The following is a 27,007-nucleotide window of genomic DNA, read 5'->3' on the forward strand; positions in this document are numbered from 1 at the left end:
GACAAGCTAAGCACCACAACAGCACTCATACCATCCCCACTATAAGCCCTGAGTGGGCAACACCACTGCAGCTATATTGACCCTATGTCTGAGAGTGTGCTTCAGACTGTCTGTCCATCTGTGTATGTGTGTGGGGGATTGTGTATGAGTGAGCATACCTTGAACAGCATAATGAGGTCTGAAGCTCTCTCTACAGAGGCTAGTGAAGGGTCCTGCGGTGTGCACAGCCCTCTCCAGCAGGGTGTCTCTCGGGAACATTGATTCTGGTGGAGCTGCTAATACCGTAGAGTCAGGCTGGCTCACTTCTCCATTTACTTCTGTAGAGCTGGACCCAGGCTAGTTTACTTACCCCTAACAATGTAAAGCTGGAACAAGACTGGCTCGCTGAACTGCAGTTTGGAAAAGCAGGTTAGCCAGGTTCGGCGACAGCTCGTGGTAGTTTGGTTCCAGCTCCTCAGTGGAAAGGTAATGTGAGAGAGGCCATCCATTGTATGTTTCTTCCATGTGCCACAGAAGAATGCATTATACCACGTCTTAGAACTGTGTAGAGAGGTGGGCAGGAGACCCACGGGGACCAATATCCTGTCATTTGGGTGCACCAGTTAACCCTTCCCCTGACCACGAATCTGTTCTTCATGTCCATGGTCAATGTGTTCCACAGTCTGTCTGCTCTTTGGAATGTGACCTCTGACCTTTGTCCCCCCGACCCTTCTCCTGTAGAATTCTGTGAGGGACAGGCATCCTCTTTGAGTTGAAAGAATGTGTATGCCACCTCAAGTCCTGCCCACTCCAGGCCCTACCCACCTATGGTGTCTCGCCCGCCTTTGTGGTCTGGAACTAGACTTTGCTTTGTCCTCTGCAACAGAGACTGTGATCTCAGATTTTCAACTGGTGTGCGTTAATACATGCCTGTATTTTTGTTGGTTTGTGTGCCTGCATGTATATGTCTGTGCATATGTCTACAATTGTGTGTATTTGTGTGTATGCTTGTGTTTGTGCGTTAGTGCATGCTTGCATGTGTATGTACACTTGTTTGAATGCGTGGAGCTGTCTGGCAGACACTGGGCTGTACCTGGCTGTACTCTGTAGACTCAAAGCTGTAGCACGTCTAGCATTTGGGTGCTCTCTGTGCCTGGAGGAGCTCCATGGTAACTCTATGGTAACTCCATGGAAACTCCTCAGCAAAAACATTGAGCAATCTGGCAGCAGCAGTGTCTCTGTGCATTGGAATTGGCCTCTCAATCATGGATTTAAAGTGTTGAATACATTGAATGCTAACCATTTTGACCAGCTGTGTCACTGTGACAATGAGACCACTCATTCTCAGCTGTTATTGGTAATCTGAGGCTTTTCTCTGCAGGCGGGGGTCTGTGTTCTGTACTGATCTGAGAACAGCCCTCTGTCAGCAGAGGATAAGCGTTCTGCTCTCCTTCTTTTGATGGAGACAGTATGACAGTGACATCATTGCAGTGTCAGCTAGGTGCTGATGACAGCCACTTATGCGTCCTGCCACCAATGGGAGTTCATTTTCTGCTTTGTCAGTTTGTCTTTGTGTTCTGTCTGCGCAGTTATTCAAGCACTGTGGCAGAATCCTGACAGTGACATTGTGTTTCCCAGTGTGTCTCTGGCGTTTCTTAATCTGTGAGGATGTGGTAGCCATTATCCAGAGCTTTAACGTTAGTGCAGTCCTAAAAACTGAATGTCATCAGTTTTCTCTCTGACATTTGCAATTTTGAGTCAGATGAAATGGTCCTTCAGAGAAGCTGTGGAAACATCTTAGAAGTGGCAAGTGTTAGATGGAAGTCGTCATGTAACATCAGGGCATGATTTTTGAATTTTTTTAAATGGCCAGGCAGTTTACAAGGGCTCATATGATGATGTACTATTAATGATGTTGATTTTAATGACTTGTGTTACTGGCAGCTTATTTTGCGTGTAGTGTCATGATGTGTTATGGATACTGGGATCTGGTGACTGAGATATATAGTAGTGTGTGTACTTGACTGCCCTTAGTTTCGAGGCAGTCTGGTTTCAGGGTAGCACAAATTAACTTGCGGCAGTAGTTGAATGGTGTTGTGCTCACACTGACTGGTCTAGGAGTGTTGTTAGCTTGGTCTGACACTGTTGCTCATTTAAGTTGAGTGGATATGCTTCTGCTCTTGTGTTGGACGCTGCTCTGGATGAGTGTTTGCTAAATGAATGTAATGATGGTATGATTAAGCCGTTTTAACTTTAAGTATATACTTGCAAAATATTTGACAAATGAAGTATCCACTATAAAACTAATACAGGTTGCATTTTCAGTTGCGTGTTGGAGAGGTCCATGTTTTTAGTAGTCGTGGACAACACTGACATTGGGAAATGTGTATCAGTTACATCACTGCTGCTACTCCCCAGTAAATTTCCTCTCTTGATGGGTTTGTTTTGTAATCTCTGTTGCCCCCTAGTGGCCATTCTTAATAAACCCAAAGGCTAAGGAATTGCACTATACTGCAGTGGTTGGCAACCCTATTCCTGTTGCGCCTCAGTTCTGTTTGTTTCTCTGAGTAGAGACATACTGACTACCATGAATGTGGTCAAAAGTGAATTGATCCTACCTGGCCTTAAAAAAAAAAAGTCAGGTTCAGAGGGGACAAAAAAATCAGTTTCAAAGATGAGTTTCTTCTCAGGAACTTCTGCCTTATTAACAGGGCTATTAGGATTAAGATGTGATCAGTTTATTGATGCCAGTTTATGAAGTTAATCTTCATATTTAGGTGGATGTGCTTTTGGTCTGGTGCTAATAAGTGCAAAAGTTCAGAGTGTAATGGACATGGATTCCTATTGGTAAATGAGCCCACTATCTGGCAGCCCAGATACTGGGCTGGATACACTACTGAAACTTTAAAATGAGAAATTTTCACATACTGTATGTTGGCTCAGGAATGATCATATGGGACACCAGAAGTAAGAGTTACTGTGGTCTAAGAACTGGCATTTATTTTGGGAATGAAGAAGATGAAGCTTTACCGTCAAACTGGAAAAAAAAAAAAAAAGTGTTTAAGATTTACCCCCACAGCTACGCTAAGACAAGCACAAACTAACATACGAAAGAGGGAATATAATCAAATGCGAAGTCCTGAGGCTTTGGCAAAGTATGTCACGTTAGAGACGCAAGCCTTTTTTTTTAGTGTTGTCCTATTTCCAGTATCAGCATATTTGTCAACTGTGTGATTGATGTGTGGACAAAAGTTCATGGGCTCTTCTGTCCCCACTCTACATATTGCTGTCTTCTTTTCCAAGATAGTGACACTCTGAATACTCACCTTGTTGTCAGTTCCTGTCTGAACTACTGTTTTTGGAAATGGTGGTTATTAATGGAATATTACAATTGTGCACAGGTAAATTTATAATTGGGATTAGAGCCTGTATTCTGAATGCAGATGCTGGGAGTTTAAGGATTCAGAATATTGCCTGAATGTCATTGTGGGCAGTTTTGCCCTTGGCTTGTACTTGATACCATTTGTGTTAAAATAAATTGACCAGAATGTACCAGCGTATCACCAGTGTGACAGAGACAGTGCCACAACTGCTGTGTGCAGTTTGGATATCAGTTGTTTTCCCAAATTATTCATAACAGAAATCTTGAGTTATCTTTTCATGACAGAACAGAAGCTGTCAGAAGGAGAAATGAAGTGATGTGTGATGTTGCAGGGACACCTAGTGGTGAAATGTGATTGCTGTCTGTAGCCTTGGGAGAGTTGCTTATCAGATGGCCCTGCCTGCCTTTCCTACAGTTGGTGTGGCGACGCAAGCCATTAGTTAGTTGATTAGTTGATGTTGTTTCACTACTCAGTGCCACTCAGGCAAGCTTTCCTCATTTTGTAATTTGTAGTTCAATGAAATTGCAATGTTTTGGAGTTTTTGGAGAATGTATGCTTTTCACAGGCAATTTTTCATATTACCTTTTTTGTCAGTGTTAAAAAACGGTGACAAAACAGATCTCAACTGTTTAAACATTTTCATTCAGCAGCCAGATTAACAATACCATAATCATTGTTCATTACCATTTTAAGTGTTCTACCTTTAAAATTAATTATTTAGCTGTTGTTTTGGGGAAGATGCAGAGAGCAGGGCAGCATTTACAGTTCAGTACTTTACCATACACCATAGTGTATTTGTTTGAAAATTTAAAGACACATTTCAGTTTGTGGTTGACCCAAATGGAATGAAATTTCTTTCAAAAAAATTGAGGACGGTATGTATTGCTTCACCAGTTAGTTGCCTTTGTTTTTCGCTGTTACTTGTGGCCACAAGATGGCAGCATTGGTACAGTAGTGTGTGAGAGACCTCTCTTCTCCGTTTTAATTATTGTATATGTTATCCGTTACCACCCTTACCTCTGACCTTTCTTTGTGTATGATTTCCCTCTGGCCTTGAAATGCGAAAGACGGTGCTAGAGAGAGCTGACAAGTTGAGCTGTGTGCTGTTTAAATACTGTAGTTACCACTACTTTTGTTCCTGAGAAAACAATGTAGTATAGTGTCCGTGACTGGGAAGTATCCATGGAGGCGGTGTTATGTAACGCTGGCAGAGATGTGGACATTGGGTAGGGTTAAAGCCAAAGCAAACCGAAGAACACCAGAGGCTTGCAGTGAGCAAGCCAGGCCCTTGGCATGTGCCTGGATCAGTACACGTCTATTCATAACTTGAGGTTTGCATATATAGGGCCGTTCCTTTAACACTGGAAAAAAATATAGCAGAATGAACATTTCTGAAGCGGAGTAGTCTGAAAGGTGAAGAGTGGATGGGTGAATGAAACCTTAGTATGTTCAGTCCTACAGGAATGACTTGTGAGTCTATGAAATTTCTTAAGGTGGTGCCATTGAAACAGCCATTTCTTGTACAGCCCCAGTAGCAGGGAGTTAGGATGAGAGATGAGGAGAGATGGTTTGTGTACACTCAGCAGGACTACAGTCAGCTCTCTCATCTCTGCTGAGTGTGCACTAGGTTATGACAGCAGTGTTGAACATTTTGATTTTGATGACTAGCAATTACATCTCCGACTGTTATCTTTCTGCCGCATTTTGCCCTTGCTTGAATGAAATTGAAAATGACATTGGAGTTAGTAAGCCCATGTAGAGTTGATTTATGCTGTTGACATTGTAAGGTGTATATAATCTTCTATGACTGACTTGAGGTCAAGATTTAAGTCAAGCTCAGCGCACTGGCTGGAAAGACCTCACACAGATACACACACACACCCTCCATTTCCCAATCACTCCATTCCTCCCAGTTCCTTGAAGTTCACATTATGATGCATTCTAATTTCACTCAAAAGAGCTAAGTGGGTGTTAGCAATGGTCATGGCTATGTGAAATATTATTTTGTGCTCAACACTGTTAGTTGTTTGTTATTAATTTTGTGCTCATTTTTTGTTCTTTTCATGTTATTTGCGGGACCTACCTTCGCTGCCACCTGAAGGTAAGAGATTTCTATGTTTTTGTCTTGACAGTATAGTGTGAATCATACAAGATGTGCTTTTCTAATCAGTTATGGAAGTTAAGGCAATTATTTGGTTTAGTTTTAGTATGCATATAAAGGAAACGGTTGTCCAATAAACTATTTGCTAAAGGAGTAAAGTGCTCTGTTACCTAGGTTATCTCAGTGTTCCAGGTATCAGGATCAGTAGCCACCATCAGTCCATTAAATACCTTAGCTAAATGCCCTTCTCTTATTACACATGCAGAGTCCTATTTTAGCTTTTACGACACCATTGTCTATATTAGATTAGAGCTCATATTAGTTACTTTACATGTTACAAGGAAATCATCTATGTGTTTGTCTGTGTAGATTTAAAATTGAAATGCATTGTTTTCTCAATGCTACTTGTTCATGTGCTGCTAGATTTTCTGTCCTTAAATACGAAGAGGGTGTGGCAGAGGAGTCAGCTTTGAGTGACACAGATCATAGTGGACCTCCCACACTGACATATGTTCATATCTGATTGGCAAATAGAGATCACATGACACACCACAATTCTTTACCTCTTTCATATACCCAAGTACTCTGTGCTCTGGTACCCTGGCTCAATTTTTCTCATTTTTTTTCCCCCAGTCTTTTTATTTTTGAGAGAAAGGAGCAGTTGCATAATGAGATCCATGGCTGCAGAAGCAGGCCAGGGAAAAGGTTTCTGTTTCCGAACGCGGTCTGGGCACGGTCCCACCAGGGAGCAGTGCGCTTTTGATAGCGGTGGGAAGCGGCGACGTCACGTTCCCCCGTCGCGTGCCCCTGCCGGAGCCAGAGCCGGAGGACAGGAAGACAAAGGCCGCTATAATGAGGTCTCTGTGGGGCGTCCTGGCCGCTGCACCGCGGGGACCGCCAGCGGCGCAGACCGGCTCAAACCAGCTCCGCTCCCTGCTCTCCACCGCGCTCTACACTGCGCCGTGCCACGCTGTGTCAGCACACCAGCTGCTGCAGCAGGGTACCAGAAATGACCACTTTTACCAGGGTGCACAGGCTCACATAAAGCTCCCGTCACAGGAGCACACGCCCTATGCTGCTACTCAGGCTGGGCGATGCTGACCCTGTTTCTGAGTGGTCTTCCAGAACCGCTTTGTCAAAATAAGCACAGAGTGGCAGGAGAGCTGTTTGGTAAGGTTGGTTGAGAAATGGATCATTTTGCTGGCACCTCAGTTTTCCAAAGGCAGTGCACAGACTTAGTGTTGTTTATAGCACTAAGGAACCCAGCAACCAAATAAACATGGGACTGCTCTCTGGCACTAAATCCAGATTATGCCAAAGACTTGAGCGTCATGGCTTTGTGCCTGATGTAGTCTTCCAGTAACCTATGCCACTTCTAAGCCTGACATTTAATGGGGCTTTGCGCTTCTGTGCACAGAAAAATCTTTCAAGTAGAATAATTCAATAATTCAGTAGAAGTTTTTTTTTTAAGTGATCTACTTGTGTTATGTAGGATACTTAATTAACTTTGGTGTCATCCCTAAATGAAAGCAGAAGTGACATAGCAATAGCCAGTGTTTAAGAAGGGGTTCATTGTTGAAGTGACTTCCCAGCCTCAACGCTTAATGTTGTACAGTGTTCCTGCCACACAGTGCAGTGTTTGACTTTGTCCATGCAGCACAAGTTTTACTTTGGCACATGCTTACAGTGTTAGTTCTAACCCACATGGCACAGTGTGTGATTGTAAAACAGCACACTGTTTTACCTTGTAGTGGTCCATACGGTACAGCATTTGTTCTGACCCATATAGTACAATGTTTGCTCTGGCCCACACAGTGAATATGAGATTAACTCCTGAGAGGGAGGTGGGAGTGGTTTCTGCACAAATCGGTGAGTCTCTCCTCTGCTGGGATTGGCCCCCTCCACACTGAGTCAGTCACTCCTTCCTAAAGTGACATCGAGAGCTGAGCGTTACTGTCACAAGCTTAAGAAAAACAAGCCATTAGTGTCACTTCAGCCGAGCAGCGCAGTTGAAACAGGATGCGTCGTACCACCTGCAGAGAACAAAATTAAATATCAAGGGATAAATGGCAATCGCACTGTCAAGGAATGTATTAGAGTGACCTGGAAACAGTGGCACATAGACCATTTATTAAACTGGTGGGGCAGTAAAAGCCATTGCTATGCTAATTTTCTGCAAGTTGCTTCAAGTGCTACACGTTTTAGTATGCTTTAGAGAAAAATCCATTCTCACTCTTAAAATAATCAGTTAAAGTGATGTTGGCAAAAAAGTGCCGTCCTTCTGACTTTATATCCCTGCAGCTTCTTTCCCTGCAGTTACACTGCTGTTAATTGCCACAGAGTGGGAAACAGGGCAATAAAATAGTGAATTTCTTTTCTGAGTCGGAGTCAGTGTGCTGGAGAAACGCGCTGCTTGGCATTAATGCGGTGTGTCACGTTGTGGCCCTGCACACCAGAGTCCTCCATCAATGAAGAGCAGAAGGCCGCCCCTTTCGCCATTTTCAGCTTTCCTTTGTCCTGTCGTACAGATCCTATGCGCCTTGGCGGGGTTGGGCTCTTATGACATCACCATTGTCATCGAGCCAATCAGAATTCGTGGAGGTACCGAGGCAGTTGTACTCACATGTAGAAACCCATGCACAGTACAACGTGTTCATATGCAAATGTATGTCGCCTTTTTTTTTCGCCTAAATGAGATTTACATACATACGGTTGATCACACAAATGAGGTTGCCTGATCGTGGCAATAGCCTGATGCCACCGACAGCATAAAGTTTAAATTCCCGGAGCTATTGTAGCCTTGAGTGATATACGTTACTCGGATTACATAAGTGTACTGTTGAGCTGTATGAACATAATGTATGAAAATGTAGTTACTTTGCGCAGTGTGCCTGCTAAACAAGTAAATAACAATTATAATAATGAATCCAGTTAAATCGTCATTTAAAATGGATGGTTATGTGTACACTATCCACTGCAAATACAAAGGCAAAGAAATTTCATGTGAGGTGCAAAACTACTAGCTAGTGCCCTGATAAAGATTATAATATGCAAGAACAGTTTCTGTGTCCCTTTTGGTTGACACCCATGTATGTAGAGATATTTTTAGTGATAAGGTGCAATTTGACACATATGCAGTGCTGCCCATTACACACGGTTTCTCACAGGAACAATGTGGTGTTTGCTCAGCATGCCAGGTTTTGGTCTCGATCTCTAAGGAGGTGACAGGAACTTTCCCTGTGCTTAAGGCACCTCATAGAGCGCCGGTGTGGTCATCAGGAACAAAATTTCTGTAATGTGTAAAACTAACATTTTGGTCTGTGCAGGGCTAAACTTCAAATTCTCTGGCATCTCTGGCCATACCTTTATTTAGACCATTGTTGTTTTTCAGTGACTGAGTTACGAGAACTGAGAAGGAAAGCTAGTTGTGTTTTTATGCTTATTGTGGGTTTTTGTGGCCGTAGTATCCATGGTCTTGCTGATAATCGTGTTTCATGCTTTCTCTTGAAAGGACTTGGTGCACACTTAATTGCACTTCAATGGAACATATTAATATAAGGATTGCCATTCTTTAATTGGTATGTTGTACCAATGCCTTAAGTGATGCATAAAGCCACTCTCTGTTAAAATGAGTACTGATTTACGTTGCCATTTACTGTACATATTTAGTTGAAACCGGAACATTTTACAGAAGAATCAGTACTGTTTTAACATGAACCTCATAGTTGGACCAGCAGACAGCTCACACCAAGTCAGTAGTCCTTACAGGGCAGATTTATGGTTGTTACATTCAACCAAACACATTCCCCTGTTATCTAACACTACCACTCGAGGTACAGTATGACAGCTGAACACTTAAAAAAAAAAAACAAAAACCATCAGGCAGACAGAGTGAGTGGTGTGATGTTGTGGAACAACAAAACAAAGTATTACAAATTCAGCCACCCTGATTTTGGGTCCCAGAAGGTGAATATGGGCTTTTTTTGTGGGTAGAAAAGGGAAAACTATTTCAGGCTTGGAAACTGACTGAGGCTGAGCTCTTGTGTTCTTCTCTACATGTGTAATCTCAATCCCAGAGACAGGGGTCTGTGATCTCTCTGCCAGATGGAGCTTCATATATCCCCTAACTGTATGCACACATAATCGTAAAGCGGGGTCTGAGGTCTGAAATACGGGCAGACAGATTGGGGGCAGGAAACAGAAGGCGTGTTCTAGGACAGAATTTTCATGTTTTTATTACGAAGCCAGGCAGCACGTAGTTACTGTCTGTGGGAGCCGTAGTGAGACGGCACTTTGCTCTCATTCTGGATGGATGAAGAACCCAATTTTATCTGGTGTTGTGTGTATAAATCAAATTAGCATCGTTTGTATTGCATACGTTGTGTTATGTCACACTGTTATTTTTGTGCAGACCTGAGTACCACTTTAAATCAAGGATACAGATGGGATGTGCAGCTACGAAGCAGCCAGAGGTGCTGAAGCTGCAGAACACATTGTGGGGTTTGATGATGGATAGAAGATAAAGGAGAGCCATGGAAGATGTGGGGAGAGATGTGAAAGACCGGCCGAACATCAGTATTCTGAATGGGGGTCTGCAGGGCTCTATCATTGGCTTTTGGGACTGATTCTGTTGCAATTGAAAGCAATGATATGATGCTGAAAACAGTAGTGAAATGACCAGCTGTTGCTCAGTGTGTGTTTTCCAACAGAGCCCTACTCTGACTGAGAGAGTTCTTCCAGCCTTCAGCTGGATGACAGTGGAAGCACATAGCCAGCGTCTGTTTTCCTTTCCATAGTGTGGAAAGCGTAGTCTTTACTGGGTCACTCAATGTTGCTATCTCTGTGTGTACCCACCCCTCTGAAACAAAGGACCACAAAACAGTGGAGCAGCTGAAGGTGGGGGGGGGGGGGGGTTAGTCATGGGCACTTTCTGTGCTGGGAGATCTGAGAAATGTGGGTCTCCACGCCATATGGCACAGTTATGTAACCAGACATGTGAGCAAGTTAGATTCACGCTGACCAATCCCGCTCCGCCTGAGCGGAGAACAGCATGGCTCCAAAAGGGTTAAGGCCCAGCTCATTTGCTGAGGGAGGTGGCAACAACGGGGAGAGAGCAGTGTCCAATTACCGCAGGCCGATCAAAGGGGAGCGGGCGATTACTACGGCCTGCTCCAAAAACCTCTGGCCTCATCAGACAGTCAAGGGGTCAGAGTTTAAGATCCTCGCAGGGGTGGCTGGTCCTGCCCAGTCTCTGTCAAATCCCTCAAGAGTGACCCCAGGGCACCTGCCCTCTCCCTCTAGTACTCCCCTGTTATTCTCAGTGTACTCTGAATGTTCCAACGGCATTACTGGGTGCGTTTATGGTTGGTGGGAAGACTTTTGGGGTGTGGCAGCACTTGCATGTGAACGCAGTCCGCTTGAGGAGGGTGACAGAGCCCCTGGCAACTCCGCCTCCCTCTGCACCGTACACGCATATTCTATGAAGAAACCCCCTCTACCAATCAATGAGCCGCCCCCTCCTACCTCTCCATCCACATCAACAGCTGTGCTTCCCCCTCCCAGACCTCTCCAGGGCAGGAGTCGTCACAAACCAGATCCCGCCGGTCCACACGCAGCACAAACGGTCTTGGAAGTAGGGCAGGCAGAGCAGCAGGGGGAGAGAGCGCGCGAACACGCGTCACAGGCGGACGTGAGCGATGCAGGCTGAGAGAGCTTTGCTGAATGGATCAGGGAACATGCGCTTGTGTTGATACGACAAAAGCAATGAGGTTAAGTAGCGCAACATGATCTCCCCTACAGAGACCGGGATATCCTGGGAATGAGAGGGTTTGGGCTTGCCCACTCCTCTCTCTTGTTCATCTGAAACAGATTGCTTTCTTTAACACACAGACTACTTACCATTAAATACATTAGGTGGGGAACTTTACACCGGCAGCTTCACACAGAAAACTTTACTGCTGCTGACAGGACACTATGTTCCCGCATACCATACACACTGAAGATACAACTTTCACTTTTAAACCCTGCACAGAAGCATCAATAGCTATCGCATTAGCTCTGGCAACCATTTGTTTTGTTACCAGCATGCTCTAGTAACAGCAAAGCTGACCTGTAGGATGGGAAAATGGGTGAAAAACCTAGTATATTACTGTTGGCGGTAAGTGGGAGGAGGACATCCTGGTTGGAATAGCAAGTATAGTGTGTTTGCTGAGGAATTTTTAACCTGGTAGAAGTGCCTCCGAGTGGGTGTGGTCAAAGGGATGTGTCTTTGCCCCTCCCTGTCCCAGCTCAGAGGCACCTATCAGGATCATTTCCATCATATTGGAGATCCAGTTTCTGTTTAATGAACTTTTTCCAACAGAATGAATGACTGACTGCTAGTTGTATTTTTCTAGACCTGTTTATGTTTGAAATTTTTACACTTTTTAGGTGATTATTGCTTTTATCCAGAGCAGTCAGACAAACTTGTATTTCGAATGAAAAATTTTATTTACACACACAAAGGCAGTTTTGGCCCATAGTAGAGCTCTACCGTAGTGCACCAGTGGAGCTGAGTCCTGTCTGGTCACACACAGCTGTGTTTTGGGGTTATTGATTATGCATGAGAGAACACTCATGCCCTGGTTTTCCACATTTTATACACTGAGCTCTGTCACAGTGACCTGTGGGAAACTGAAGCTTTGTTTCAACTTCGATGATGCGCTTGTGCCATCTGTGACCCATTCAATATGAACATTGCATTTACAACCGCCTTTTCAGGGTTTTTTTTTTTTTTTTTTAACTACCAGTAGTTGTTGATCATCAGAAACTTGCATGTCGCATATGAACTGGTTACCACAGCCTGGCTTCTGTTACAAAGCCCACAAATTACAGCACTCGTACAGTATGCTGCAGGTGGACATCTGAGGAGTTGGGAAGTAAGCACTCATTAAGTTGAGATGATCCAGACTCATATTTAAAAGAGTTTGGCTGATTCATTCGCTCTACCTAACCTTGATCATGTAGTGACTTGGAATGATGGCCTGCGGTCTGTACAGTTCCTCGTCTGGAAATGAAATGAAACAAACTTCTCCTCAGGCACCACATCTGTGTCTTCTCAGTGCTGTAGCCTGCTTTAGCTAGAGGCTCAACAAATGCTGTGTCATGATGATGACACGCTAATCAATCAATCAGGTGGTACTTGTTGTCTCGGGGCGGGGATCTGACAATTCATATAATTTGTTTTTTTTTTGTCATTGTTTCTTATTAGTAATTAGTCAGCATTATCTAGAGTGGTTTCATAAACCAGTTACCTCTAGAGAACGAGCTGTCCGAACAAACATTCTATGAAGAAATCAATGCAAAGCAAAGATTACATGGGCAGGGACGCCAGAGGATGTTGTATCAGATTTCTCTTCATTGTCATCCTGTCTGTATTGTCCGCTGGCGTTCTTAAGAATGAAGGAGGTTTGTAAGATCCGGTAGTACAGCTGAAATTTCCAGCCAAGTCAGCGACTTGCTTGAGTTGGTGAATAGCGGTCTGCACTGAGAACATCGTGTACCACGGACCCCCGCGCCCCCCTCCTCATACCCCACGCCCCAGCCTCCTGCACCACCGAATGCACAGAACTCCGTTGATCATTACTACGGTAGGTCTCATTTTAGGATTAACAATGAAAAAATGTTTTAATTGCAAATGATGAGCGGTCCACGCCCACACTCCCCTGCGTGCGAAGGATGGCAACGCTTGTTTTAGAAAAGGGGCCAGGGTTTGCCTACTTCTTACATCATAGCACAAATTCATGTGTCACTTTATATCAAGACTACAGTGATTCCGGACAAAGAGAGGGAAGGCACGTACTGGTGCAGATTTCGTGGCTATGACAGCGGCAGCGCGAGAGAGATAAAGCCGCTTCACCTCGGGCTTTTTCCGTTGTAGCTGCGGGCGTTCTTTTCGTGGTTCATGCGGAAAAATCCAATCGTGCGATTTATTCTAGGCTGTCTCTTGTAGTGTTTATTTTTTTCTTTAGTTATTCGTCAGTAGTTGACATAGGGAGACCGTGATATATGGTCGTTTCTTCGTGCGCTTCATTTATGATAGGCTAAATTACGTGACTGGTCCTTATTAGTGTTTCAAAAATACGTCGAGGCACTTTATTTGTCTTTGGGGGAAAAAAAGTCATGAATACTAGAGAGAACAAACTGAGAAGACAAACGTGGACGAACACGTATTTCTGTACATTTGCATTATGAGAAATATTTTGTTATAAAGCGCAATAATGATGAATTAGAGTCTCTCATTGCCAGAACCACTTTAAGCGTGTTACATCACCGCCAGCTTCAATCAGTTGTAAAGTGTAATGAGGCCCTTAGGTTTATTGTTTGAGCATGTAAAAATTATCCCTTTGTCCTTGTGAGCCATTAAGCACTGGCCACTAACCTGCTGGTGTTAGCCAAACTAAGAAGTGTTAAGCGTTAGAAAGGAGATGTGGGTGCAAATTGGCGACACTGCCTGCAGTTGTCTGTGCCACCTGCAGGTACTTGAAAAGATCCGGAGGCTGCTGATGTAGAGAGTAGGAAGGGTGCTGCCTGGCCACATCCACTCCGCACCCAATGTCTCCTGCATCAAGGGCTGCTGGGAAACGGCTTCGCTCAGAAAGGAAGGGAAGCGTCCACCCACCACGCCGCCTCAGTCATGTTTAATTCCTTGTTTTCAGTCAATGAATATTTGATTCCTTGGTATTTATAAACTGATCGTTAGGTAATATCTGGGTTGCTCACTCTGAAAGCAGCGCAGATCACTGTCAGTGTGGTACAAAGCCAGCTGGTATGCACTATGACCAATGAGAAGCAATGATTGTGACAGTGGGGCGCATTTGTGTAGGTGGTAGCTGTGAACATGGTATCATTCACACCTGTGACTGTTGGAGTATAAAAAAGGTTAGCTGTTGATTGGCTGGGGTGGGATGATATAGGTAGAAACGGTTGCCATTGTGTAGAGCTCACTTGCCGTCGTCACAGTCGCACAGTTGTATTTGTATTATTTTTGTGATGGCGTACACCAGAAACATGAGGCTTTTGTTATGCTGGTGATGACTGCATGTCTTCTGGTTTGAAGAGCTGAGGAGTTTGTCATACCACCTCACAACAAGTCACAGCAGAAGACTGGGAAGAATGAGGATGGTGTTCCCCTTCCACACTGCACATGTCTCAGCACATTGTTGAGGCCACTGTTTCAGCCCATGAGGCAGTTTAGAAAGTGTCAGGGCTGTTGGTTGGAAATATTCATGCTAACAAAGATCAGTACATTTAAGGCTCTAAAAGCACAGTTTGAAAATTTGTAATTATTACAATTACTACAATTTGCAGCTGCTCTTATCGAGGATGGTTAGCATCATTTATGTTTTATGTATCTTTTTTTTTTTTACAGTTAGATATTCACTGTGCGTTTCATGTTAAGCAACTTGCTCAAGGGTATAGCAGCAGTGTCCCGTCTCAGATTCAGCCATGCAAGCTTCACGTAACAAGCCCAGTTCCCAAACCACTGCTCTGGTATGAGAGCCTTGGGGGGCGTGTTATGCTCCTTGCTTGGAAACGAGCCATTTTCATGAAAGCATGACCTGTCAATCACTTCATGATCAGGTTGAATTTTCGTTGGAAAAGTGAATCGTTTCCCAGCCCAAGACAACGGCTGGCTGCAGCTAAGATGCGTGCGTGCACAGGAGCACTGCACTGAAGAGAAATCCCTCCCTCTCGCTGGGTGTAGACCAGGTGAAATCCCCCTCCATTGTTGAGTCGGCCGTTGTTTTTTCACGACGGGCTGCCTAAGCCAAGGGAGACGTGTGCTCTTTGCGCTGGCCTCGGACGTGTTAAGCCCATGTCCCACAGGCACACTGATGAGAAGTGACAGGATAAGCCAGGTTCCAGTGCAGGGGCCCGGCTCTCCTCACGTCCAAAACATAGAAGAGGAGGTTCATGCTCTGCCCTAGACTACATAGCCATGATGAGGAGAAAGGGGGCGGGGGTAAGGACGGGTTCGAGGGGCGGGAGCCTTGTATGCAGTGAGTTGTAAGCACACCGATCATCAGGAAGATTTTAATCTTTTGTGAAGGTTTATGTAACCACGAGGTCACGTGACCCCAGAGGCTGTGACATCACGGCTTTCCCCGCTCTTGTTTTCATTCAGTCACTCGCCAATCGTCCTGTAAGACGTACAAAACAAAGCCCGTAGAGTGGGGACAATCGAAAGAGAGAGAAAGGGACACAGCCCCAACCCAACCCTCGCTTTTTTTTTTCTGCCCCCCATGACTGCAAGGTGACATCGTAGGGAAAGTGCTGTTTGAGGGGTTCAGAGTTTGCGAGCATTGTGGGGAACGGGGTGTTATCCGTAATCAGAGGTGGGTCGCTCATTAGCACATCAATGAGAGAGACGGTGCTTCGAGTTCAAGGCCAAGACGACATGGCCATGAAGCTATTGTTCTGGGAGCTGGAACAACATTTGAAGAGGTAAACCTACAGAGCATTTTGAAATGAGTAGCAATTTAGCTCATTATTTCTGTTTCTCTCAATTTTTGCAAGGTTTTATTTTTTTTTTTATCGTGGGTTTGTTTTTATTGGGTGCTCTTGAAGTGGTCTTGTAGTCTAATTAATGCATGATAGGGAGTCATATTTAAGGAGCATTAAAATTTTTTGACACAAGTAATTTTATATTTGAAATATTAGTGTGCCTTTTGGTAAACTGATTGGACTGAAATAGACCAGGCTCATCTATGTGAATATTAGCTTTGTGCAGCAGATACTGTTGGGTTGAAATTGATGAATTCATCCAATGGACTGTAAAATAAAATAATTAAAAACCCTGAATTACAGTAAATGTGCAATGTTAATTGAGCCCGTTTTGATTTTTTTCAGTTGATTAATCAATTGTTAGCCTTTCTTCATTGAGAACACTTTGTACTTGTAGTGAAATCCCGCATTAACTCTTTCGAGGGAAGTCTTTTTATGTTAACACACCATTACCTGAACCAAGGCTGCACACCCTTCTTAGAAATATAGTTATAGACTGTTATCCTCTAAAAACTGCTAAAATTATGGAAATGAATCAGTAATGTTTGTGTCACTATTGGTGTCAGAACAAAATGTACTGTCCTGAAGAGAGATGGCAGTGATGATGTCACTGGTGCCTCTCCCTCCCCTGCAGTGCTGATGTCTTATGGAGGAATTACACGCAACAGCCCTCTGAAAATGGAAAAGTGCAATTACATGATTTTTGAATGCTGTTTGGATGTTGCTGCTAAACACACCATACTGGATTATAAAGGTGATGGGTCTAACCCATGTCCTGATAGGCTTCAGTAGGTCAGCATGAGATTTGACTATTTATGGTATAGAACACTGGACAAGACTGCACTACTCTTTGTTTCTCTTTTGGTAGCATGTTCTATTGATATGTCCCTCATTAATGCTCCCCATTTCTCTAGAATGCGTCAACATATTTTTTTCACCAGTGGAAAGAGAATTTTTGTGGTAAATTGATTAACTGTCTGACATTCATTCAAAGCATATTAGCAAATAGGAGGGATGGTAAAAATTATACTAGGTGGTGTGATGTCATCAAGAGAGGGGATTTCACTCAGCTAAAACCATGCAGGTGTTTTTGGTGTTCATAAACACTTTTCAAATCTGACTAATTTTGTGCAGAATTCAGTGTAAAATAATGACATGGGGGTGGGGCTGCAACAGATTAAACCTGCAGCCTCACATCACACAACTAGGGGTCACTGACCATCCTTTTCACCAGACCTAAGGACCCTAATAAGCAGAGAAATAGGCCATCTATATCAGGGCAGCAACTCTATCTGTATATTTTTGACAGTTGTAATTTCTGACATTTATTTTCCCTTGAGACTATGCGAGTGATGCTGCCTTCTGGTATGGATTACTGAGCAGTTGTGTTGATTGTATTAAGTTATTATGGATGGTGTTGCTGGTTGAGGGCTCAGTTAACCACAACATCTACCTCTTACATCGGATAACAGCATTCCATACCTAACTGTGTGCAAGGTTTGAGGTCCAATATACCCATTCTTGCGATCCTTTGTGCTGAAGCAGTGAGAGGAACAGTGTTGAACTGAGGTCACGCCCCTTAGTCCTGAAGTATATTAGGACTCTATAATTGCCTAAAGCCACTTCCTGTCAAAGAAACCTAGAACAGATAACCACTCCTTGAGCTGCTTACTGAGGTCCTTCGCTCCATTTGGAAAAGCTGGTATATTTAATTAGGATAAGTAATCTATATTTATTCTTCTGCATTGCCTTGCATTGTAGGGCGTAACAAAGCATGTTCCGTATGGTGTTTTGAGTTCTTGATCAGCAGTGTAGCAGAAGGGATTGTTTGAGTTTAAAAAGCCTTAATGAGTAGGGTCTCTGGTTCTAATGTGCTTGTTGCAGGTCTTTTATCTCGGTATAGAAAGACATGGTGAAATCTGGGGCACAAATGAGATGAGAGACTGTCTGGAATTTATGATCCTTATCGTAGTGAAATTGTATTAAGGTGTACTAAGGTGTGATTTTTTTCCATGAAATGAGGAGCCATGGCATTTAGGTGGGCATAAGAATTTGAATGATCGGAACTGATTGTTCATGCTTGTTGTTTTTCCTATAGGCTACGATGTTCCTAGCATTGTTTCAAGTTTTGTGTTGAACACTTGAAGGGTCTCTGCTTCCACTAATCCTTGTAATATGTTCATTGCATTAAAAACTGCATGAAAAAGTACTCCTACTGTCAGCTCTAACTTGTTTCCATCTATGCTCTCTTGTTCTCATGATTGTGTTCCACTTGTAATAGCTTCTATTGTCCAGTTTATTAATCCCTTTTAAAATGTTATATACTTCAATCAAATCTCCCAAGTCTCCTTTTGCTGAGAAAAGAGAGATGCAGTGTGCTTTCTTCATTTTTTACCTGGAACCTGATACCTGGAACCCTGTTGCCCTTGTTTGTAAATTTAGTCGAGCTGTTGTTTCCTCCATATACTCTCTGGCAAAGGTATTGTGTAACATTTATTTTTATTCTTTTTGAGCTGCAATTCCCTGCTTAAATTCCTTTTTTACTGCTGTGGCATTATATCTAGATCCATGTAATCATTGATCTACACCCAAGTTTTTGTCATGTAGACACCCACACTAAGTACCTGTCATAAAAAAACACACAGGCAACCATTTGTCACAGATCTTCATTCCAACATGGAAAGCTAAATGCAGTGCTCAGATGTAGCTCTCCTCGTCATAGGTAAGGTACTTGCACAAGCAGTAGCACTTTCTCTTGAAGCTCGCCACATGCCCCATTGACAACTCAGAAATAGAGGTTACTGTCAACTCCACATCCTCTTGTGCTGTCATCCATACTGACTGACTCTCCCTTAGGCATCCTCACACCAGGAAAGTTAACTCTAGGGGGGAATTAGTTATGGAACATTGGCGATGAGGACATGTTTTCTGCAAGGAAGGGGGCCAGTGTGTCGGATAAAGAGCCCGTTTGAAAGGATACTTAGGGGCTGCTATCAGGTGACGAGAGCAGGGCTGTGAAGTGAGTTTTTAATGGGCTGACAAAGCATTTGCTTGCTGCAGCTGCAAAGTGCAGGTTACCCAAGTTTTTACTGCAATCATTTGTTTTATGGTAATCTGAACAATGATTTCATGCTGTCTGTCAGACTTTCATTTTTGGCATGGCACTTTCACGACACATTCCTCATCCTTCCACTGACAGCTGAGTGATGGCACCTTCACAAGGCTGCCAGCTATCCTACAGCCTGAAATGAATTTGTCTAGGTTTAAAAAGAATGTCAAAGGTATGAAGCTGTTGTTCTGAACAACAATTAAAATGGAAGAACATATTTGCCTACGGGGAAGGTTCTTTGCGTCATCATGAGGTGAGGCCTTTTGTTACCTATGTGTAGGTGTACTGATCTGAGAACAGTGCTTTGCACTGTGGCACTCGGGTACAGTCACATCCAGGTGACCTGGTCCAAAATAAACGTGGACTAGGTGGCACAATACTTGCTGCGGTAATAGCATAGCCTCACCTGCACAGCTCTGTGCAGGCTGAATGATGGGGTGTAATGACGAATGAGTCATGTTCATTTTATACCATCTGTTTTGGCTGTTGTGCCTGCCATGCTTGAAATCTGTGTCATCAAAAACTGTCTAGCTGCAGCCCAGTATTCCTCACTCCAGACCCATAATTTACTCACTGCGTGAACAATTCGGTATGCCTGTCACACAGCGCTGTCACACGCCATTTTGTCAGTGGTTGCCATTGAGGCCCAGTTGCCACTTTTCTGAACAGAGGGACGGTGTGTGATCTGGTTATAAAGCTAACAGTCATGTGCTCCCTCTCATGCGGTTTGCAGAATGTGATGGGATGACAGCTACATTTTGTCCAGACGTTTCATTTCATCAAGCCAATTACAGCACAAGCCATGATTGCATCAAATAGTCATGGGGTTTAGACATGCAGTAATGTGTGATTAGTAAAGTCATGTAATATCGGCTGCAAGAAGCCTCTCTGTCCGGTGGCTGCTTAGTGTATCCAGGCTACCCAGGATACACTATTCAAGCTGTTACCCAGACTGCATAAAAGATACCCACTTAGTCCATTGAGGAGTTCTGTAGGGTATATGCCGGGGTTTTGTTTCAACATAAAGACCCAAATCAAAGTTAAAACAATGGTGCTGTACTCTCCCTTTTAATTTTAGATTCTGACCTTAATGTCCTCAGTCACTAAAATACGATCATATTTGCACATTGTACATACTACTTATTACACAAAGTAAATTATTTAACGTTCATTTCATGGTTTTGCAGAAGTGATACCCCTGTCGTTAGGAGTGATTTTAGTTGGCAACCAAAATTCCAACAAAGAAACTACACGCAGTAATATAATAGGCGGTTTCGTAATATATTGATGCAACTCGAGTCATAGTCTGTATAACCATATTTATTAGCAGTTTGGCTGAAAAAATGATCAATATGTCATTCCGCTGGGTTGTAAAAGTAAAAGGATGATGCACTGCGATCAGCCAGCAGGTGGCAGCGGTTATGCGTAGAGTGCTTATGTAAACCCTTTACTTGCATCCCTGCACCTGCAGTGACAATGTAAGGTCTTTATTTCGTCAGATCACACATTGTACTCGATGTAAAACAGTTGTGTCGATAGGTTCTCCTAAATGTTAGATTCATCTTTATGTTTCAGAGAGTTTTTCGTATTTAACAATATGTCTGGAACGATCTCGAGTCTGATGAAATAGTTCACGTTGTTCCTGAATTTTTCTTGGAAAAATCCTGAGACCGGTGAAGTAACATAAAGCTTTGTTTCACTTAAAAATGTTTAGCGCTGATCTCTCATCCCGGCAGGATTTTCTCGGTTGTGAATATGTACTTTGAATATTTTATGCTAAGAAAGTCGGCTGAGCTCCAGGTGGGGGCGTTACTACATAGATTAGTCAAATTGGTTTCTCTCTCCACCAATAGGGTGGCGCAATGTGCTGTTTTTCTTGGATAAATTATGCAAATATCATGGAGGCTGCAGATTTTCAGCAAAGCAGAGATGAGCTGACCTTGGAGATTCTTTGTGCCGCGCTTGTAGATGAACGGGCTCTCCTGGATGCGAGCTTTTTCTGCTGGGAAACCATACTTACCCCGTAAATGCCATTCTGAACCCGGAGAAAAGAGAATGTCATTTTAACTGCCGTTAAGAAGACATTTTGTTTGCCTCTATTTTGCTATATATGGACGAAATAGCATGAATTCCCCATGCTACACAGTGGCGATGGATCTTGGTGTTTGCCAACTGAGAAATTTTTCGATATCGTTTTTATCGTCTTTGCTGGGTACAGAAAGTTCGCCCGTCAGGCTTGATAATAGGTAACTATATATTTTAAGTCAGGCGCTAAAAGAAAAGGCTGTATAACGGGAACTGTGATGCTGAATTGGCTGATGCTATATTCCATACTAAAGTAGGTATACTGTTTGCCTTGGCATTTGTGGTCTATTTCGAGGTGGTCTGTAGAGGGAGAAAATACCATCATCACGCATAGGTTGCATGTTGGTAGTCATTATATATCGTAATGAAACAGATGCTGGTCTCCTCTGCCTTGTCTGGTCGGTTCTTATTGCTTCAGTTGCACTGTAGTGAACCACATCGCCGTGCTTGATACTAGAAACGCGGACTAAAGCGCTCCGAATAATGGACAAATAACGCATTTTTGTAGGTTTATTCGTGTGCGGGGAAAAATGCTTTGCTGGCTGAAACCTTGTTGGCATTACTGAATCCACCCTCCATTTGCCTGACAAGCTAGTGTGCAGGAACAGCTGCACAGAAAGGTGGACAAGATTTGCCATAGATAATAAACTTGTCTTGCACGCTTTGACGACGTGGTTAGAAGGAAAAAAAATGTCTTTTGCGCATTAATGGGTTTTTGCATTCTCTTTCAGTTCTTCGGGTGCCAGTGTGGTAGCCATAGACAACAAAATCGAACAAGCAATGGTAAGTGAATGCATGCAATTTTGATTGATCTTGTTATCCTTTTGAATGAAATAACACGCCCCGATGTTGTGACACAGGCTCGCCCGCGTTAAATAATTCTCTTTAGAAGATGTAAGCATCACCCAGCAAATCTATAGGATGCATTACATAATGCGAATGTATAGAACTATTACATAATGAGAATTGCATGCGAGACCCCACAAAAGAACAGCACTGGTACAGTGTTACTTAATGCCTTTTACCATGGATGCTGCTGCTTCAAAGCAATCGATCCTATGTGCTTTAGAAGCACCTGTAGTCCTTTAAATTGTATTTCATACAATAGAAGATACTACTCTAGTAAACTCTTATGGGACCAATCTATCTAGTCGCTAGCTGGTCATCGCTTGGAGTAGTAACGAAACGAGTACTCTGTGATCTCGTTAAGTTGATGCCAGAGAATGAAATTTTAAGTTACTAACGGAAAAAAAATCATTAGTTTTCTAGCTCTGTTAAAACTATTTTTGTTGCTTCAGTTTCCCCAAGACAATTAATGTTTTTACTTAACTGGCTCTAACGAGAGACAGTATCTGATTTACTTTTGAGAGAATAGAAAGTAATTACACAATAATATGTTGTAAGTATCCTTTTAGTTTCGTTAGTCAAATTGTGTACATAATATACATGTTAATGTAAAAGTAATGACAGTGGGGAAAATCTTGGACTGAATTAAACGTTTGCGTTTAAGATTAAGATTTCCTTTTTGGCAGTTCTTTTGTTATTGGATCCATGCCTGAGGAGACTCACGCGATTTTGTCTCTCTCGACTGTTGCTAGGCAAACCCCGAGCCTTTGACACCTTGTTATAAATAACTCTACCACTGATTGGTTCCTGTATCTAGGGGCCGGCCATTTTGTTTGTAGGTGACGCTGTATAGTCGTGTTAGTAGGAGGGGTGTATTTGAGTTGCACTGTGTACTCCGCTGAAGCAGACGAGTGTTTTTATTCAAAGTCCCTCTGCAGAGATTCAAGTGGAACATTTTAAGCAGTCAGTTTTAAAGATTGCATTATATAGTTTATAAACAGAATGCAGTAACATGTCGTTGTCACTCCCACAGTATCTGGCCAGCAAGCTATAGAAGATGACATCACATAATACATATAATAATGTTGTTAAATTTACTAAATTGCTATTATTCATGCTAGTAGCAGCATGTTTGTGTTCATACATTAATGGTTTGAATGGGGAAGAAGGATGAATGAAGACATTTATATTGTACCATATTTACACTTCCTTTCTAGGATCTTGTAAAGAGTCACTTGATGTATGCAGTTCGGGAAGAGGTGGAAGTTTTGAAGGAACAGATTAAAGAACTGATTGAAAGGAACTCACAGCTGGAGCAGGAAAACAACCTGCTGAAAAACCTTGCAAGCCCAGAGCAGCTCGCACAGTTCCAGGCACAAGTTCAGAGCGGCTCGCCACCCGCGTCCACACAAGCAGCGGGGATGGCCTCCCAGCAGCCCGCCCAGCCCGCCTCACAGAGCTCTGGGCCTTCGGCATAGCACACAAGCTCTCTCAAGAGAGGGGCACCATGGCAGAAAAAAAAACTGCAAGCAAACTGACTTAAGCTAAAGCACGAACATGCCACAATCACAAGGAGAATTCCGGATAAGATTTTGCACATATTTAACTCACAAAACTTGACAAGTGTTAATTTTTTTTTTTTTCTTTTTTTGAGATGCTTTACACACTTTAGACAATCGTCTTCAATAATGAAACTATTATAGTGGCAGATAATGAACATTTACCAAAATCCGTGGACTACTGAAATCATTGGTTATACTTTCATGTGGAAGCAGCTTACAGAATCATCGTGCCTGCGTCTAAGGATTTCCAGTGATGTTGATTACAGTGGTGACTCTGGAATTGTACGGGTGTTGCCACGCTTCACTTAATTTTGTAGTGTAAATATATCTTTTTTCATGGCTGTGATCTGAATAAAGAGCAAGCACTTTCTCCGCGACAAATGTGAAGAAACACAGAGGACCATCGACTAACAAGCCCCCCATCTGGCATGGGGAACATGAGAGAAGTTGACTTGAGATCTTTACATCACTGTCATCAGTATGTTTGTTTGGATGAAGAGAGTTAACTTGCATAAGGAGGGTAATGCATTTTTCAGTATTCAAGTTTGGACTCCTCATTCCTGTCCTTTTTAAATTCAAAGCTGCTTTTCCCCCAGACCTGTGACACCTATAATAATCAGAGGGAAAATGTTTGGGGCTTAGCTGAATTTCAGTGAGGATTGTTAGGCTTGTGTATATTTGTGTATTTAGTGTAAGTACTCTGTAAAATAGTAATAACTGAGAGATTGCTAAAGAAAACAAATCTTGTAAGTATCTAGGCTGTACAGATTGAAATGGAGCTGTTCATGGGCTGAGCAAGTTTGGATAGTCTTTTTAATGCTGCAAATCAGGAATGCAGCTTTGCATCAGTTTGACATTTATCCAATAGTAAACTGTATTTGGTTTTCTTGGCTGCATTGATAAACCCTACTGTAAACCGTTGTTCACTTGAAATAATTTTTAAGTATTGCACCCTTGTGAACATTTTTTCTTTTGACAGTGAAGCACTGCGGATGTTCAACCTTAAACCTAGTCTTAATAACATAACAAACATAACAAACCTGATATGGATTTTGCATATATGTATAAGTTGTATGCCATGTTTTGTGCATGTTCCTCAGACCAGAAAAAGTTGTAACATAATTTAATTGCACTTGACAGTTGCACTTCTCAACTTTCAATAAAACGAAAAAAGGAAAACTGAATGATTTGTGGTCTTGAAATGATTATTTAGGTTTCCAGTTTGGTGTGTATCTGTTTTTAGTACATTTTGTGCCTGTAATGTAAAGGGCTGTAAGCCTAGCTGGCTGGTAACCTACGAACAGCAGCGATGGGTAGCGATGGGAAACGTTTATGATAATAGCATGATCAGCCTGTGAGCTATGATTGGCTGTGAGTTTTGAATGCATTCCCCACCCCCTCATGATCGCGGGTCCACCCTCTCTCCTCACGTGTACAGGCACGCTGAGAGTTTGCCAGTGCCAGTGTGCTGGCAAGCGGGGGGAGTCAGCGCGACCAGTATGGTGGGCCAGCGCTACTGTGGGAGTGAAAAGCCTTTCTTATTAATTGATACCTGAAACGTGCTACAGTACTTTTTAGCATACACGTAAAATTAATCGTTTTGGCTACCTATACTTTCAAAATAAGCAGTTTTCCTAAAACATTCAATTCATTTTTGGTGAGACTTGCAGCTAAGGCCTTAAAATGCATAAGAAAGTGATTTCATGGTTCATTTTCAAGGTGTTTTTTAAAGGAGAGTTTTTGAAAGAGAAAAAATAACCTTCCAATTACTGTGTGATTTTAACTGTAGCCTGTGATCGAAATGAAATAAGGCTTGATTCCATGGTAAAAAAAAAAAAAGACAAGAACCTTGCAGCACTAATGCTGTGTGTTCTGACTTAATACTGTATTTTTGCACCTTAGTGAAAGGAAAGTTGCATGACTTGGAGTTTGTGTGTGGGTAGAATTTAGCAGTGAAATGTCGTGAGTACTGGGAAGCCTCCAGGCCACTGAGTGTAGTACTGTAAGATGGGCAACTGTTAAGCTGAGCTCTCCTTTTCACCCCCACCTCATCCCTGTCACTGATACATCTGAGCCCAAGCTCAAAGGATAGGATAGGGCACAGCTAATTATGGGGCACTGCTTGCTATAAATATGGCCCAAGCAATGTCTTCACCTCTGCAAATGAATGTTTGTTTGTACTCTGTTTTGTCAACTGAATTAATAGTGCAACTGCATTTACAGTGAGCAGATATAGAGGCTTATACTGTTTTTGATACCATGGTCAGAATTTCTTTACATTTTTGTGTGTTCAGGAGAGTTGTGTACATATGCATTTAGTGTAACCACACTTTACTGAAAATTGATCCATATGTCAAAATCCATATCTGGATCAACCATCAGATCTACGATGCAACTAACTTGAGGACTAACGGTGCTACAGGCGACTCAAAGTAGGGGCGTTAACTCAAGGGAGTGAGGTCTCTTCCCTGAGATCTGTGGAGTTCTCAGCACTGAAGGAACAATATTGGTGAAGGCCTGCTGGAGTCACAGAACAGGTAACGTGACTCAACTTCATGCCATTTGCCTCTGATTTTCAGAACATTTTGATCTATTGCTGTCTAGCTAATAATATATTGGTCCAACAATTGCACCAGTTATATCAGGCACTGAAGAGAATCCTTCATGTCAAATGCAAGGGAGCGGAATTGCTGCTGGAGATCTGATCACGCTGTTAATCCAAGCTATCATCACTTTTGATGAGATTATAATCTTGTTAATACCTCCCTTGACTTTCAGATTTGCCCAACGATGTATTAAGACAAGGGAGTAAACTCTGAGATTAATTTTTTGAGTGTGACCATTTTGGAACCATCCAGGGTGCTGATTGCCATAGCGATTGCTGTAATGTCACTTGTGTCCTGTAAGTGGTTTTTGGCCCTTCTCCAAAGGCTAATGTGGAGGCGTATTAGCCATCATTGTTTCATCTGGCTTCATCAAGAGAGGATAATTGCAATCTCCCACACCAACGTAGATTATAAAATAGGGATGTTGTAAGTCACGAGGCAGGAATTCTGTCAAACATTCTCTGTTTTTCCAACCACTGTTAAATCAAGCCAAATTGTAACTGTATTAATAATTAACATGTTGCCACTCCTCTTCAGACACCAATCTTATTTTAACATGCAGTTAAAAACTCAGTAAAAAGGCATGTTTAGCCTCTGTAAAATGTAATTTATAAACAATAAACATCTGTAGTAGTCTTACACTACACTGAGTGTGCCTTAAGCATACCTGAGGAATGCTGTGGAGGGTCTGTATTAGTGCTGAAAAAATAACTAAGCCTTACCAAATCAGAGGGACCTAATCCCAGACAAGTTCCAAATGACTGACATTTATTTGAAAAAAGTTGCTCACA

The 27,007-nt window shown here is 42.7% G+C and overlaps 1 protein-coding gene across 3 annotated transcripts in view; it reads left to right on the forward strand.

Annotated features, from left to right (window-relative positions):
• LOC118785560 (TSC22 domain family protein 1-like) overlaps window positions 1–24,794 on the forward strand; it is a 45,018-nt gene extending 20,224 nt beyond the window's left edge. The window contains exons 1-3 of one of the 3 annotated variants that reach the window (XM_036540313.1): window positions 20,911–21,363; window positions 21,934–21,985; window positions 23,266–24,794. In XM_036540313.1, coding sequence (XP_036396206.1) covers window positions 21,242–21,363; window positions 21,934–21,985; window positions 23,266–23,526 — 435 coding nt within the window. In that variant the 5' untranslated portion in view covers window positions 20,911–21,241 and the 3' untranslated portion in view covers window positions 23,527–24,794. Of the gene's footprint in view, window positions 1–20,910; window positions 21,364–21,405; window positions 21,456–21,933; window positions 21,986–23,265 lie in introns of those variants that run through there. The other 2 variants (XM_036540314.1, XM_036540312.1) reach the window with 2 other exon arrangements.
• The last annotated feature ends 2,213 nt before the right edge of the window (window positions 24,795–27,007 follow it).

The sequence above is a fragment of the Megalops cyprinoides genome, chromosome 11, assembly GCF_013368585.1.
Source record: "Megalops cyprinoides isolate fMegCyp1 chromosome 11, fMegCyp1.pri, whole genome shotgun sequence".
Classification (NCBI taxonomy): Eukaryota; Metazoa; Chordata; class Actinopteri; order Elopiformes; family Megalopidae; genus Megalops; species Megalops cyprinoides.